The sequence below is a fragment of the Ammodytes marinus genome (genome assembly GCF_949987685.1).
Source record: "Ammodytes marinus genome assembly, chromosome: 11".
NCBI classification, from domain to species: domain Eukaryota; kingdom Metazoa; phylum Chordata; class Actinopteri; order Uranoscopiformes; family Ammodytidae; genus Ammodytes; species Ammodytes marinus.
The window spans coordinates 6,632,684-6,647,102 of record NC_137215.1 but is presented as its reverse complement, the minus strand read 5'-3'; the positions used below and the strand labels follow the sequence as shown (position 1 = coordinate 6,647,102).

The 14,419-nt window shown below is 43.4% G+C and overlaps 2 protein-coding genes across 2 annotated transcripts; one reads left to right on the top strand and one right to left on the bottom strand.

Moving 5' to 3' along the window:
- Positions 1 to 545: 545 nt before the first annotated feature.
- lrit1a (leucine-rich repeat, immunoglobulin-like and transmembrane domains 1a) lies at positions 546 to 4,464 on the bottom strand (the record flags this gene model as incomplete). The annotated part of the gene is made up of 4 exons (XM_080036238.1): positions 546 to 1,618; positions 2,388 to 2,693; positions 3,430 to 3,890; positions 4,343 to 4,464. The coding sequence occupies 4 exons, from the start codon at positions 4,462 to 4,464 to the stop codon at positions 546 to 548; spliced, it is 1,962 nt and encodes a 653-aa protein (XP_079892364.1).
- A 4,075-nt stretch (positions 4,465 to 8,539) lies between these two features.
- Positions 8,540 to 14,090, top strand: rgra (retinal G protein coupled receptor a; the record flags this gene model as incomplete). Its single annotated transcript, XM_080036547.1, has 7 exons — positions 8,540 to 8,618; positions 8,973 to 9,129; positions 9,578 to 9,699; positions 10,391 to 10,544; positions 10,640 to 10,757; positions 12,257 to 12,370; positions 13,941 to 14,090. The coding sequence occupies 7 exons, from the start codon at positions 8,540 to 8,542 to the stop codon at positions 14,088 to 14,090; spliced, it is 894 nt and encodes a 297-aa protein (XP_079892673.1).
- Positions 14,091 to 14,419: the final 329 nt, after the last annotated feature.

Below are 14,419 nucleotides of genomic sequence, written 5' to 3'. Positions count from 1 at the left end.
CTTCAGATATTAATAGTTCTCTAAACTGATATCTCCATAATAGTGCATCGTGCAAAAGTCCGTTGGTAGAAGTTGGCTCTCTGTGGCGGTGGAGTCGGTGGCGTGATCCAGCGAGGAGGGACGGGTGGGGGGGAATCCCAGCGTGTGGGCGTGTGGGAGCGGGTGGGAGGGGGGCTGACGTCAGGGTGCTGCGTAGGGTGAGAGTACGGGTAGTGGTGGGGGTATGGGTGAGGGTGGTGATGGGGATGTGGATTGTCACGTTGATAGGGGTTGTCACTGTGATGCGGATGGGGATGATGGGGGTTGTCTCGGTGATGGGGGTTGTCATAGTGACGTGGATGGCGATGCGGGTTGTCATGGTGGTGTGGGTTGTCACTGTGATGCGGATGTGGATGTGGGTTGTCATGGTGCTGGGGATGGGGATTGTCATGGGGATGGCGATGGGGACTTGGATGTGAATGGGTGTTGCGTTTGGGACTGGGACAAGTGTGCGGGTGACAGCGAGGGAGATGGCGTGGAGCGGACCCCGGAGCTGGAGCATGATGTCAGCAGAAGTACTCGTTGGGCTGTCCCTCTATCTTGGCCGTGGCCTCTGAGTCCAGGCTGGAGCGGGCCGACAGCAGCCGGTTGGACTCCTCCGGGTTCTGTCTGTTCAAATACTCGGTCTCCAGCCCTTTGGCCTTGGTGCCCGGTGACAGCGTTTCAAAAGTCACGTAGGAATCCTGGATGTCCTTGGATTTCTTGCCCCAGTACTTTTGAATGCGTCTCTTCAGCGCCCCGCAGCACACGATGACCGTGAGCGGGACGGCGATGACACAGGCCACTGTGATCACAATCACGTTGATCAGCCTCTGAGTACCGGTGGCACTGGCTGCTTCGTCGGTGGAAAATATCACACACTGCTCCTTCTTGGGAATCAGGCCCCGCACACACACACAGGCAATGTACTTGGTCTTGGGCACCAGCCCCTCGATCATCACGCGATTCTCCCCGGGCGCAACATTGATCTTCCTCATGTCCCTCTCTCCGAACACGGCGTATAGTACGCTAAATGCCGTTGTGTTCTTGGCCTTGGGAGACCTCCAGTTCAGGAATATCCTATTGTCTGTGTCCCCCACCACCTTGACAGAGCGGACCACCCTGGGTGGATCCTGCTGCTGTGACGAGGTGTTCGCCGCCAGGTTGCTTAAATTAGTCTTTTCAAGATCCAGCAACGCATCTGGGTTAGGGGAGGTGGCTGGCCCCGGGGTGATGCCTCTGTCGGCCACACTATAACTGGCTTGTCGAAGATCAGCAGGACCCAGTCCAGGTGGAAGGCCCTGATCAACCGCTGGCAGCAATAAAGGGTTGGATGTTGGAGCCACATATCTGGCCACTAGTTTCTCCTGATAGGCAGCTTTGCCCATCGGATTGGGTTTCTTGACTTTGGCTTTCTTGTCATTGCCTGTTTGGTTGCCCTCTGGTTTGGGTGAGTTAGAGACCATGAGAGAGATGACGGCTTCAGCATTCCCCGCGTAGTTAGTAGCCTTGCAGATGTATTTCCCCGAATCACGAACAGACACAGCCGGGACGCTGAGGATCGACCAGGTGATTCCCTCCTTTGAGGTTTCCTGCTGGACTGTGGAGGCAGAGAGGGGAAAATGTGAATTGGGATTGTGAAAATGTGAACGATGAGAATCGTCATACATTGGTTACAAAAGGACAATATTTATGGGAAAAAGACAATTAAATTACGACATGGCATCTGAGATATTTGCCGTTTAATAAATGCGAAAAGAGAAGTCTAGCAGGTGATTATGAGGGATGCACAATATCAGGAACACTTGTGATATGCAATAACATTGTATAATATCGTGATGAAGATATCACTTCCGATAAATTAACAAAAACTTAAATATAAAGTGTTAATGTCTTTCTGCCAACATAGACCCCAGAGAAATAGAAGCCACGTGGAGAAAAAAGTATTTTTTATTAATTAGTAAAAAAATAAACCCCATGGGGAATTCTGATTAATTACAACAACACTGTCTGCGCATCTACAAAAGGTTAGCCTTTCGTGGTACTGCATGCAATAGGCCACCATTTATTGCAAGAAGTCTTTTTTACGATACGAATACCTCAAATGTTGATATCGTGATAACGATACATTTTCGATATATTGTGAGAGACCCTAGTGACTATACAGATTGCAGTGATCATCATGAGAGTTGCATAACTCACTGTTGTAGCCACACACAGCTGTCAGTCAGACTTACAACCTTACAATCTCCACTGCTATAGCTTTCTGCTTAATTAACAAACATCAGCGCTACAATGCGGTACAAAAAGCATCTTATCTCAGGCACAGAAAAAAAGACCCTGACATTTTCAATGATCTGCTGACTCACCTGTTCCATTCACGGCCCGCCCATCCGCCCTGCGCCAAGTCAGGTCTGGGACGGGGACTCCGATGGTGCCACAGCGGAGCAGCACGTTGTTCCCAACAGGACTCCGGACTCTTGCTACTGCAGTGTGGATACGTGGGAGCTGACATCGCCGCAACTCCGCATCGCTAAACAAAACTCCAGACACGCTCTCCGGATCCGAACACCGGAGCCTGGTGTCAATGAACGCCACGGAAAGAGTGGGGGACTTCTGGAACTGGATGAGGTCGTAGAGCCGACAGTCGCACACCCAGGGGTTGTCATGGAGACCTGTGGGTGAGGAGGGAATAGTACACGTGAGGCTTTACATTGGGGGAAAGACCAGACTGCAGATGGCAGGTGTGGATGTTGGGACAGTAATCTTGTAAGAGGATTAGCATTTACTTTAGGAACTACATTATGACCATGACAACGGCAATGATGGTGATGGTGGTGATGATGATGATGATGATGATGATGATCTAGTGATGAAGGTCAGATTCTGCAGCCATTTCATCCTTCTGTCCTTGAACGTAGCGCCAGTGTTCAGAGCCGAGGCTGTGACAGCTGACCATGGTTCTGAGGTTGAGGATGGGTTGAACACAGAAAATGAGAAAGTATAAAATTCCCTTTTTATTGCTACTTGTATTCGATAACTTGCAGTAGGATAACAAATGCTGTGCATACTTTTGTTTTAAAATGAATGAAAAATAGCAACAATAAAAACTACGTTAATTCAAAAAAAAATCTGATTTAAACTATAAAATGGGGCGAAATGGGCAATTCCAAGTATATAACTTATTACAGCAATGTTTTATTTCTTCTTTAATCTTTATAGAATTTTTTTTTTTTTCAAAATTAGAATTTGACATTTCTGGAAACGTCACATATTTTCAATTAAAAGCAAAATTGAGTGGATTTTTTTTTTTCGAACAACTTTCATTTAGTCATGTGGTCTTTACAATTAAGGCAGATTTAAAATAAACCTGAAAGGTTTTCATGAAGGAGGATGTGCACTGTCTCTTACCAAGTATAATTTTGGAGCTCTCTGGTCCTTGCACGGGTTTTGCCACCAGCCAGGTGGACAGCACCTCCGACGGCAGCGTCAGCAGGCTGTTGCTGGACAGATCCAGGTAGGTGAGGTTCTTGATGTAAGTGGTTGCCTCCGCCGGCAGCGAGGTGAGCTGGTTATTGTGCAAATCGAGAAGTCTGAGGCTTTGCATATCCATGAGAGATTCCCAGGGAAAAGTGGTGAGGGCATTCCCATCCAGTCGAAGCTCTTCCAGGTTGAGCAGCCCTTGGAAACTGCCCGGGTTTAACGCCGTAAGCGTGTTGAAAGACATCCACAGGAACTCCAAACTGGAGAGGTAGTTGAAGGCTTCGCTTGGTATCCGCTGGATGGCCGTCTTTTCAATCCGCAGCTTGGACGTGTCAACAGGGAACCCGACAGGCACAGCAGATATCTCGGGATCATTGCAAATCACGCTCCTAAAAGATAGACAATCTAAGTGAATTTGTGTTCATCTCTAAAACATCTTTGAAAAATTACACATTTAATGAGATTTTCACGATGTAACTGAAAAATACATAGTTAGATATTATAATTAATTTCTAAGATCGAGTCTAGAAGAAACAGAAATATTGTGTTAGTGTTCAAGCAGCAAAAAGGCTGTCGCTGATAATTCTGCAACACAAAAAAACATTTCCCAATCCATCCAAACTCTCATAAAACGCATTGATGGGGGGTTGAAAGTGCCTTTGAGAGATAATCCCGCATTAAATAAAATTGGACTGAAGTGCACTCCCTGAATTATCTTTGCACACGTGTTCGACTCTGCAAACTACCTGTCCGTCTAAACAGATGCGTCTTTGCGCACAAACTAATACACATTAACTGTGTTTTTTTGTGATAAAATTATTTTGCATTTTGACATCCTTACCTGGCCTTCGATCCATCACTCAAGTTGTGGTAGAAACAGCTGCACTGAGACGGACAGGAGCCCACTGGGGAGACGAGTTCACCTGCGGCCACGTAGAGCCCCAGGAGCAGCGCGAGGAACATTTTGGCCCACTTTTACGCATACGCAGCTTGCCTACATGCGCCCAGTTTGCGCCCACTGAAGTCGAACAGACTTGCTTTTCTCGCTCATTTGGAGGAATATCATCCGCATGGCTTTGTCCCACCGCTTCGCTGTCCCATAGTGATCCGACTGCTATGAGCCCAGAGATAAAAAGGATAGACAAGGATTAGCGAAAGGACTGGCGTTCTTTTCATTTGGATGCGTATTGCATCCCGGAATCCGATAGGCTGCGCAGAGACGTCCCTATTTATTATCACAGTAACACACTTCCGAAATGGTCATAATCCACTCGGATGTTTTTTTTTTCTCTTCCTCAAATGTAGTTTGTTCATTTGAGCCCTGCCGTGCCGTGACTATTAATCTGTGAGTGGACAGCACTATGTTTTACCACAAGGTGGACGCTCAGCCTCTGGCTCCTACCTCCTACCTCGGGGGCCTGTTAACTCAACAGATGTTCACTTAATAATGCAACGTTTTTTCAAGCACTGGTCAAATTTGAGATTTTTGGTTGCTAATACTCAGAACCGGAATTCCAACGTCTAAAGCACTTTCGTCGGCTAAACTTTTCACAATCATCCCTATAACTATTATGAAGGTTATTACAACATCTAGATATACAATGATGCAAATGTAGGCCTACTTAGTTAGATATTGCCACATTTACATATTATTAAAAATAATTGTTAGTTATCAACTGTCAAAGTATGTATATATGCACGTGTCTTGTCTTATCTTTTCTCTGAATCTGTCTACCATCCTTTTTTCTAATCAACAAACTTACATCCACAGATGATCGGAAAACAACTATCTGCAGTTGGAAAATAGATATTAGCCCTTTATTTAACCAACTACAACTTCAAGACGCAAAATAAAAAGTTATTAGATGCAAAATACAAACAAAAACACTCACTCTGTTAGTGTGGCCTGAACCACTGATGAGAGAAACAGTGAGTCAAATAATTTGTCTCTCAAAAAAAAAGTAAAATAGAACAAGATTACATTGTGTTACCATTATTTACCACTCTACAGTATTGGACAGACTCCTGATTCCCCTTTTTGCACTCCCATCATATTTCATTCATTTCAAATATATAAATCACACATGTTGCGCAACAGGAAGCAATGTAGTCTTTACTAAACCAACAATTTGTTTTAGAATACAATAAAAAACACTACAATAGTAATGAAAAATGTTAACAGTTAGAATAAAACATACTCACAGTGGCCTATATTAACCCATTTAGACAGAGTCCCACACTACCAGGGGAAAACACCAGTTGTAAAAGCTTTTGCTTTGCAATGTAGGTAAATGCTATGTGTTATTTGGCACTCGTCCATTGTGTTGCCTCCTTGTATTACAACACACTGGAAGTTCAGTGTTCCACTTGGCGGGCACCCGCAAAGTTAACCAACTCTGGCCTTATAAGAGATGGCCAAACACAGGCTTTTGATGTATTTATACAACTTGGCACAGCGAGAACAAGATTTACATCTGACCCAGATTTAACCACAGAGTCAAGTCAAAGCTTTGAAGTACAGAACAAAGAGCTGACAAAGTACATCCTATAGATCCATAATAACAGATTTATAGAGATAATAAAACACTGCATTTAAAAATATTGGATAGATGTATGGATGTAGTTCTCTGGGTACTCTGCGCTACATAATGATATAATAAGGTATTTTCCTTCCATTCTGAGTGTTTGCCATGTATTTTAGGTTTATTGCACTCTTTAACCTTTTGTATTAAAATCCCTTTGAGTCACAGGTCTTTGAGTGTGCATGGGGTTTTTTAGAACAGTTCAGGTCTGTACTGAGGCTCTGAAGGTGTTGAGCAATCGTGTTCCCTCGTGTTGTTAAACGTAATCATTCCATATTACCCTGCGTGTAGTTAATCCCATTTACTTAGGCCTATAAAGCCGTCCCTTTTGCAATGTATGAATCAGAAGACTGGACTTTATCTGAGGTGCAATGTAATTCTTAGTTCACAATGTATCATGGGAGCTGATTGACTTTAGCAGCATTAGGATAATAAGGATTTTTTAAGACTGTGTTGTATCAAACAATGTTATAACTGGGATAACATAAAGCAGTGGTTGTCAAATCAAACTTCTGCTTCAATATACCACCAGTTTTGGCAGAAAAAGTAATTGATAAAACATCAATATATTTGCTAAGTATATTTACACGTTAGTGTCAGAATTTTTGTTTGCACTATTGTGACCAATTTAAAAAGACAGCAAATTCAGACTGAAAAAGAGTCCTTGCAAATATTTGTCATCCAAGGACACCAGATTTTTTTTTCAAGACATTTGAGCAGACTGTAATATTGTTAACCATGTTCCCACATGAACCGTCATGGTTAGTTTTATTGTCATGGTCACATAACTCCTGATACATAAGTTCTTATTAAACAAACGTTTAAAATAAATACCCCTTCACACATTTTCCCCTATATTGCCCAAGATTCCTGATCTTATAATCCTCAGCGTTAAACAGAATTCCCCAACATAATATCTAACTTGTGTTCCCTCTAGCCCTATGGCATGAAAAGCTGCAAAGGATGTCGAAACTTCAACATGACCAAAGCATCATAGGCCGGGGATGATGGATTTCATGTAATTAACACACTTGTTGAAAAGCTAAAGACGATTTGAAACACAGGCTTTTTCTGGTACTCCACATGTTTGCCCTTCTCAAGGCAACAAACACCAGACTCACCGAACCAAGCTCCTGTTGACAGTGTTGTTTTGTGTGCAGTTTAAAAAAGTTATATTTTGTTTTGACCTCAGGTATGTTAGTTTAAAACTCTTCTATAAAAAATGTTGTGCTCTGCAAAAAAATAAATGACCACCTAACAAATGCTGGTGGGATCAGTTTGTGTCCACGCCATATATGGGACAAACGATTAATAAAGATACTGATCAACAACACTCACATGGATCCTAGTTAACAATATGCTTTGGTATTGATCAGTGAATGGACAGGTGTATTATTTTGAATCGATTATGAATCAAAATACTGCACATCAGGGTTTTCCAAAGCCCGGTCCGCGGACCGGTGCCGGGCCGTTAAGGCATGTTAACACCACTTCCCAGCATCCTAGCAGCTCTATATATTGTGAGCTGAGAAAGTCATAATAGTCACAGCTTCATGAAACTCTGAACCTAGAATCAAGGCACCAGACCATTCAGAAATAAATTATGAGCCATTTTTGGAAAATAGTGCTTGTCATCCACTAGTCAACATTTTTTACAATTATTTTTTAGTGGTGCCATCATACAATTTAGGCACCCCTAAATTGCCCCTGGCCCATGCACCTGCCCAATTCAGGCATTACAATTGGCAACCAGGACATAGATTTATTTTTTCTAAATCTCTACTGTAAATCACAAACTGCACTCAAAGATAAACTGTGCACCAATGATGCCAGACATGTGGAAATAACACTTTGTTTGTTGTAATATTCTTATGCAGATGAGAGAATACACCACATACACAATCATTCACATGTAGGACTATATTGTTATTGTACTAGCCATGGATGTGGCTTGAATTAAGCAAACAAATGGCAAAACAGAGAAGTATATAAATAATGGGATTATTGGTGGTTGGAGGACTCAGTTTGATTGTTAAATGTGAGTGTATATGTGATAGTCATGAGGCTGACTCTGCAGACACCTGTTGTGTGTGTGTCTCCTCAGAGCTGTATGCTGCTGCATCCTCACCGGGGCGTACCGACACAAAGGCGTGTTGTGTAACTAATTGAGAGGGCTTTGAGGTTGCGGTGGGTAGATACGAATTAAGCGCTTGCGGTTTGTGTGGTTACGTTCATTAAGACATTCCTGCACGGATTGGGGCGAACGGAGAGAGAGAGCGCGAGAGAGAGGCAGAGGGGCTTTACATAATGAAGTGCATGGTTTTCACGTGAAATGCCCCTTTAAAAGCGGGCTCCCTTCACTCACACAGAGGCACATCGTAAAGCGGTGCAGATCAGAGGGAAGAGAAAAGTCTAGTCTAGCTGCACTTTGGTTGCGTTCAAAGATCGGCTTCAGAATGGTCTCGTCGTACCCATTGCCGGATGGCTTCTCCGAGTTTGACGTGTTCTCCCTGGGATCGTGTCTGCTGGTGGAGGGTGAGTGTATTTTCTTTGGTATTCTGCCAAATGTGGCGAGGCTATACGCGGAGCTGTACGCTCTAACCTATGACAGGACCTGACGCCCCGCGGTCACTGAGATGATGATGTATTCGTAAGGAAAGATCTGTGGTTTTCTCTCCATAATAAAACTCCCCCGTAGGCTGTCTAGCCTGTCAACAAAAACTGCGATGTTTTTTTTTTCTTCTTCAAATTGTGACGATGTAGTGTAGCGTATGGTGCATGTTCCACAATAATGCATCTTTGTGCGCACCGATTTCCATACATGGCCGCTCATAGGCTATACTGCCTTCATTCATGACTAATATTGTTGATGTATCCTTCCACCTAAAGGTCTGCTCGGCTTCTTTTTCAACGCGGTGACAATCGTCGCTTTCTTCAAAGTGAGGGAGCTGAGGACCCCCAGCAATTTCCTCGTGTTCAGTTTAGCGATGGCTGATATCGGCATCTCCATGAACGCCACCGTCGCCGCCTTCTCCAGCTTCCTGAGGTGACTAGTGATGTAACCATAGGCGACCCCCTCCTCTTTCATAATGAATAGCAAAGGGCTGACCTTATGGGGCTGAATGTTAAAGATAAAGAGCAACTCAGAAGGTTTGATACTGGCTACATGTCCATGGGAGGTTAATAATGCTGTATGTAATCGATTGAGAGGGAAGAATCTAGGTTGTAGAGTGGTGGGGGGAAGGTGGTCAATACAGACAGAGCTTAGCCCATGTCATAAAGTGCAGAGGATTTTCCAAGCTGTAATCAGGAGATGAGAGATGCTGCCCTCAGTGTTCAGGGATTAGATCTACTCTCATTGTTATTATCTGTTCTTTAAATATAGACTCATTGTCTGAAATAAATCAAATACATTGATTGATTGCTTGCAGGTTTTAGTTCAATAAGTATGTATGTGTTTGGTTATTAATATATCTGCATGTCTCTGTCTGCAGGTATTGGCCATACGGCTCTGACGGATGCCAGACTCACGGTTTCCAGGGCTTTATGACCGCTCTCGCCAGCATTCACTTTTTAGCTGCTATCGCCTGGGACAGATACCACCAGTACTGCACCAGTAAGTTTTACACCACCTGCGTCTGTGCCTGCTGAGCTGGGGGAATGCAGACTTACTGCAACCAAACACATTTTCCTTTTTGCACACGCTCACTCACTCACTCAAACACACACACACACACACACAGCCCCCACACATGCGCTGAGCAGCAGTTTTCGTTCCTTATCCTGCTATTGTGAGAAGGGTCCAGCTGGTCAACAAGCGTCCCATTGTGTCAGAAAAACAGAGCAGTTGTTTTAAGCCATCAAGCCGTAAGTGTTAGACGTGTGACCTAGGGGGAGGCTGGAGTGTTACAAGTAACACTTCTCCTTTTATAGCATGTCAACACTGAGTAATAAAATCAAGACTTTCTTCTTATACAGTTTTCTGTCTGTCTATCTATCTATCTATCTATCTATCTATCTATCTATCTATCTATCTATCTATCTATCTATCTATCTATCTATCTATCTATCTATCTATCTATCTATCTATCTATCTATCTATCTATCTATCTATCTATCTATCTATCTATCTATCTATCTATCAGTCAGCTTGTTACTCTGGTATTACCACCATAAAACAAAGTGCTTCGGCAGTCTTCTGACCCTTTTACTAGATAAAGAAAAACACCTAGTCTGTCACACATTTCACATTGATGGAGGTGCTAAAAGAAGTGATGAGTAATGTTTTGACCTTGTTTCTTTCCCAGGGACAAAGCTGCAGTGGAGCAGTGCCATCACTCTGTCTATCTTCGTCTGGCTCTTCTGCGCCTTCTGGTCCGCCATGCCCCTGATCGGCTGGGGAGAGTACGACTACGAGCCCCTCAGGACCTGCTGCACTCTGGACTACACCAAGGGAGACAGGTACTAAAGACATGGAAATACACTCTCCCTAATGCTATACAGACGATTTTTAGACTTCCAATGCTAGTCATTTACGTGCATTTTCCTCTCCACAGAAACTACGTTTCCTACTTGATCCCAATGAGCATCTTCAACATGGGCATCCAGATCTTTGTGGTCATGTCCTCCTACCAGGCCATTGCACATAAATTCAAGAAGACCGGAAACACCAGGGTAAGTGAACCAATACCTCCAACCCTGGTAGCCCAACTACACAGGATCAGAAGGATGAAATGAAATAGATAAACACATGGTGATTTAACATTCAAATTGGAATAGGCACACCGAATAGGATTGGTTGAATTACTCTCAAACCGAATTCAATCACGTGCAGGGGAATTCAGAATTGACTCTTAAATCCCAGACACACTATAGCAGTTGTAACCAATGATGCAAACTCATATTGGCATCTATTCAGAGGAAGCAAACAGAGTGCAAATGAGGCAGCGTGCAGGCCCGTGACATACTGTATATAGGTCATTGCCCCCCAGGCGGAAGACCGGCCGCTTGAATCAGTGGGGAATGCGGACAGTAGCTGGTGTGCGGTGAAGAGGACAAAGTATCTGTGAATAGCAACCGCAATAGTGGAGTTCCTCAGGGGCCAAATCAGGTTGCCTCACTTTATGTTGCACAAGCCTTTTATTCACAGTCATCTGTGTCTGCCGGAGACACTTTTCATTATGAGCATAAAGGCCGCAGAGTAGGGGCACTGAGATTTCTCCGCCAGAACACGCATTATGTAATGTCTGTAATGTAATGGACAGTCACACACACTGCCCGCCCAATATGTAGAGCACATGACGTGTGTGTGCCATAAAAACCTGAAGGTAAACAAATGATGAGGCGGTAAGAAGTTGTGTCAGATTGTGTTGCTTTATTAATATATATTAATATGGTTCTAAAACTTGCTTGTCAGGCCCGGACTCTTTCCAGTGGGGAAGTCAATACAAGCACATGCCATGCCGCCAAAGCTTTTTCCTACTTACAGAACATAAACCTCCTTTTAGTTATTATTAATGTGTTCTCCTTGGAACTTAGACAAAGGGGTTTACGGGAGGCAGACTGGAACATCCTGTGTCTCCCGAACAGTACTAAATCAAAGTTAACTTTGCTTCACCATCCTCCACATTACCATTATTAATCTGACATAGTCACACATAAATATATAACCTCATCCTGCGGTCTTTGCTTCTTAAACAAATAGCAAAGATATTTATGACCAGGCCCTGATGTTGTAAAGATTTGCTGCTTTTGTCCTAAGGTGCAGCTAGAATCGACCAAAACTGAAAAATCCTCGTAGCTACTTTAATATTAAATTAAAGGGGATCCCAAAGTTATGTACTGTGTGTTAAGGGGTTAAATTCTCCTCGGTATGTGTAATCTCTGATTTAGAATAAAGTCTCCTTTGACCCCTGGATTACAACCCCCTTTACTCGTTAGTACTTTTCTAGCTGATCATGAATGTTCTTAACACAGATACTGTATTTAGCCCATACATGATCCCATGCGTGTGACTCCCCCACCCCGCCCCGACTGAAACAACCCCATGAACCGAGAAATATTTGACTCCTACACTCTTTATAGTTGATCGCTGACTAATGATTCTTGATTCTCTCTCTCTCTCTTTCTCTCTCTCTCTCTCTCTCTCTCTCTCTCTCTCTCTCTCTCTGTAGTTCAACCCCAACACTCCTCTGAAGGCCATGCTCGCCTGCTGGGGCCCCTATGGCATCCTGGCTTTCTACGCTGCCTTTCAGAACGCCACCCTGGTCTCCCCCAAGCTCAGGATGGTAAGGACCGACAGACAGTGTACAGACACACACACACACACTGAAACCCTCCCCTATAATACAACATATTCATTTACGGATGTTAAAATGCAGCTCATATAAAGGTGCTTACAGTCACATGTTGGACATACATACATAAGGAATTCAAATACCCTATGTTAAAGTCCGTATGTGGAGAATATAAGGATTTCTGAAAGAAAAACAAACAGCAATGTATGCCGCTGTCTCTTCACAACCAACACACAGGCTGCCCCAATTTTCAACACATAGTTAAAGGTATACCGCGTAGGATTTTCACTAAAAAACAAACAAAGTGTAGGATCTCTCAGAGTGGATCTCTGTCTCAATGATCACCATTCAAATGTGTGGTGCTGTTTTTATCTGCAGAGTCCCTCCCACCCTTTTGGCTGTATTTTGCATAGGCAGCATGTGTTGGTTGTGTTTTGTAAACACAAGATCCAGACTGAGCCCTTTCTCCCCTGCTGCTCCCCGCTGGAGGGTAAACACTTTCTGGCTAGAGATACACATCAGTGTTAGCCACCCAGCTAATTAATGCTAAGTGAGCCACTCCTACAGAAAAACAAGGAAACTCTGCATCAAGGCAGGGCCACACAGCTGTAACCATAGCTGCTGGTTGGGAGCTCCCCACCGTTGCGTAGCTAGTGTGAACAGCCAAATCTGTTAAAGGTGCACTATTTAACTTTGGGTGTGTCAGAGAAGTGAACATTTTCTAAGGTATATTTGCTAACTGAATAAACACACTTTCCTGTCAGGATAATTGGATCCATGGAATCACTGATGGAAGCCAGAAAGCTTCCTGAAACGTTACTGTTTCCCTGTAATTGTTGTTGACAGCAGCAGGGCCCACAGTTTTATTGACATAGATATTCTACTCTCATGTTTGGTTCCAAGTGCCTGATTTATGATGATAGAATTATTCAATACTAGAAATTCCATGGAGAGAAACTATGTTTTGAAAATGAATTGCAAGCTCTGCATATGTAATCAAATCCCCATCCCTTGAAAATGCACCTTTAACAGGGGTTAAAAGGAAAAATGACTGCTGTTCCAGGCTTCGGCGCACTGTGTGACCCTGCAGTAAAGCAGAGTTGGGCTCAGTGACTGCCGCTATTCATTAATTTCTAAAGTACGCTCGTGATGGATATTTATTTCTAGCATTTATAGAATACTTTCAATGGCTATGGATGGCATGTTCCTATTCATGGCTTGACCCCCGTGCTGTTATTGGTGGAGAGATTAAAAAAAAAACCAGCCCTCCCGCACTGCTCAATTAGTTGACGCCCAGAAACCTACCGATGGAGCAAAAGAAACCAAAACGAAGTAAAAAAAAAACCAGCAACACACCACCACACGTTCTAGTGGGGAATAATAAATGATCATTGAGAGGGATTGTTATTTTTTAAGACTTTACTTTTTTTTTTTTTTTTTTTAAACCTACGCAGTGACCTTTAATTACTCTCTTTTTTGTGCATTTCCATGATAATCTGTAAAGCTCCTTGGGGTCTCTAAAGCTGTACTAACCTTGCTGTGCTTGCCCCTGTCTGTGCAGATGGCTCCTATCCTGGCCAAGACCTCTCCCACCATCAATGCCTTCCTGTACAGTTTGGGAAACGAGAACTACAGAGGAGGCGTCTGGCAGCTGCTCACCGGGGAAAAGATCGAAGTGCCGAAACAAGAAATTGAGAACAAGTCCAAATAAACTAAGCATGCAATAATTACACACACTTACTGTCCTGGTGGTTTCTCACAGGTACCTATTTGTTTCTGTCTCCGTGAGTGTTTATGCGTGCGTGCGTTGTGTTTTGAACAGTGGTAGCCGTGGTCCGCCGTAAAAACTAAATGGATTTGTCGGCCTTTGTTTCTGCAGTTGCATATTTGTAAAAGGAACAAATCAACCAAAAAAAAAAAGAAAAATAGCATTGGAATATTGTTGGGGAAAGAAATTAGAAACTTCCTGTCATTTCAAGCAGCTGGAAACTGAAACAACATCTCCACTTCAACAACCACAACATCAACACATAGAAGCTG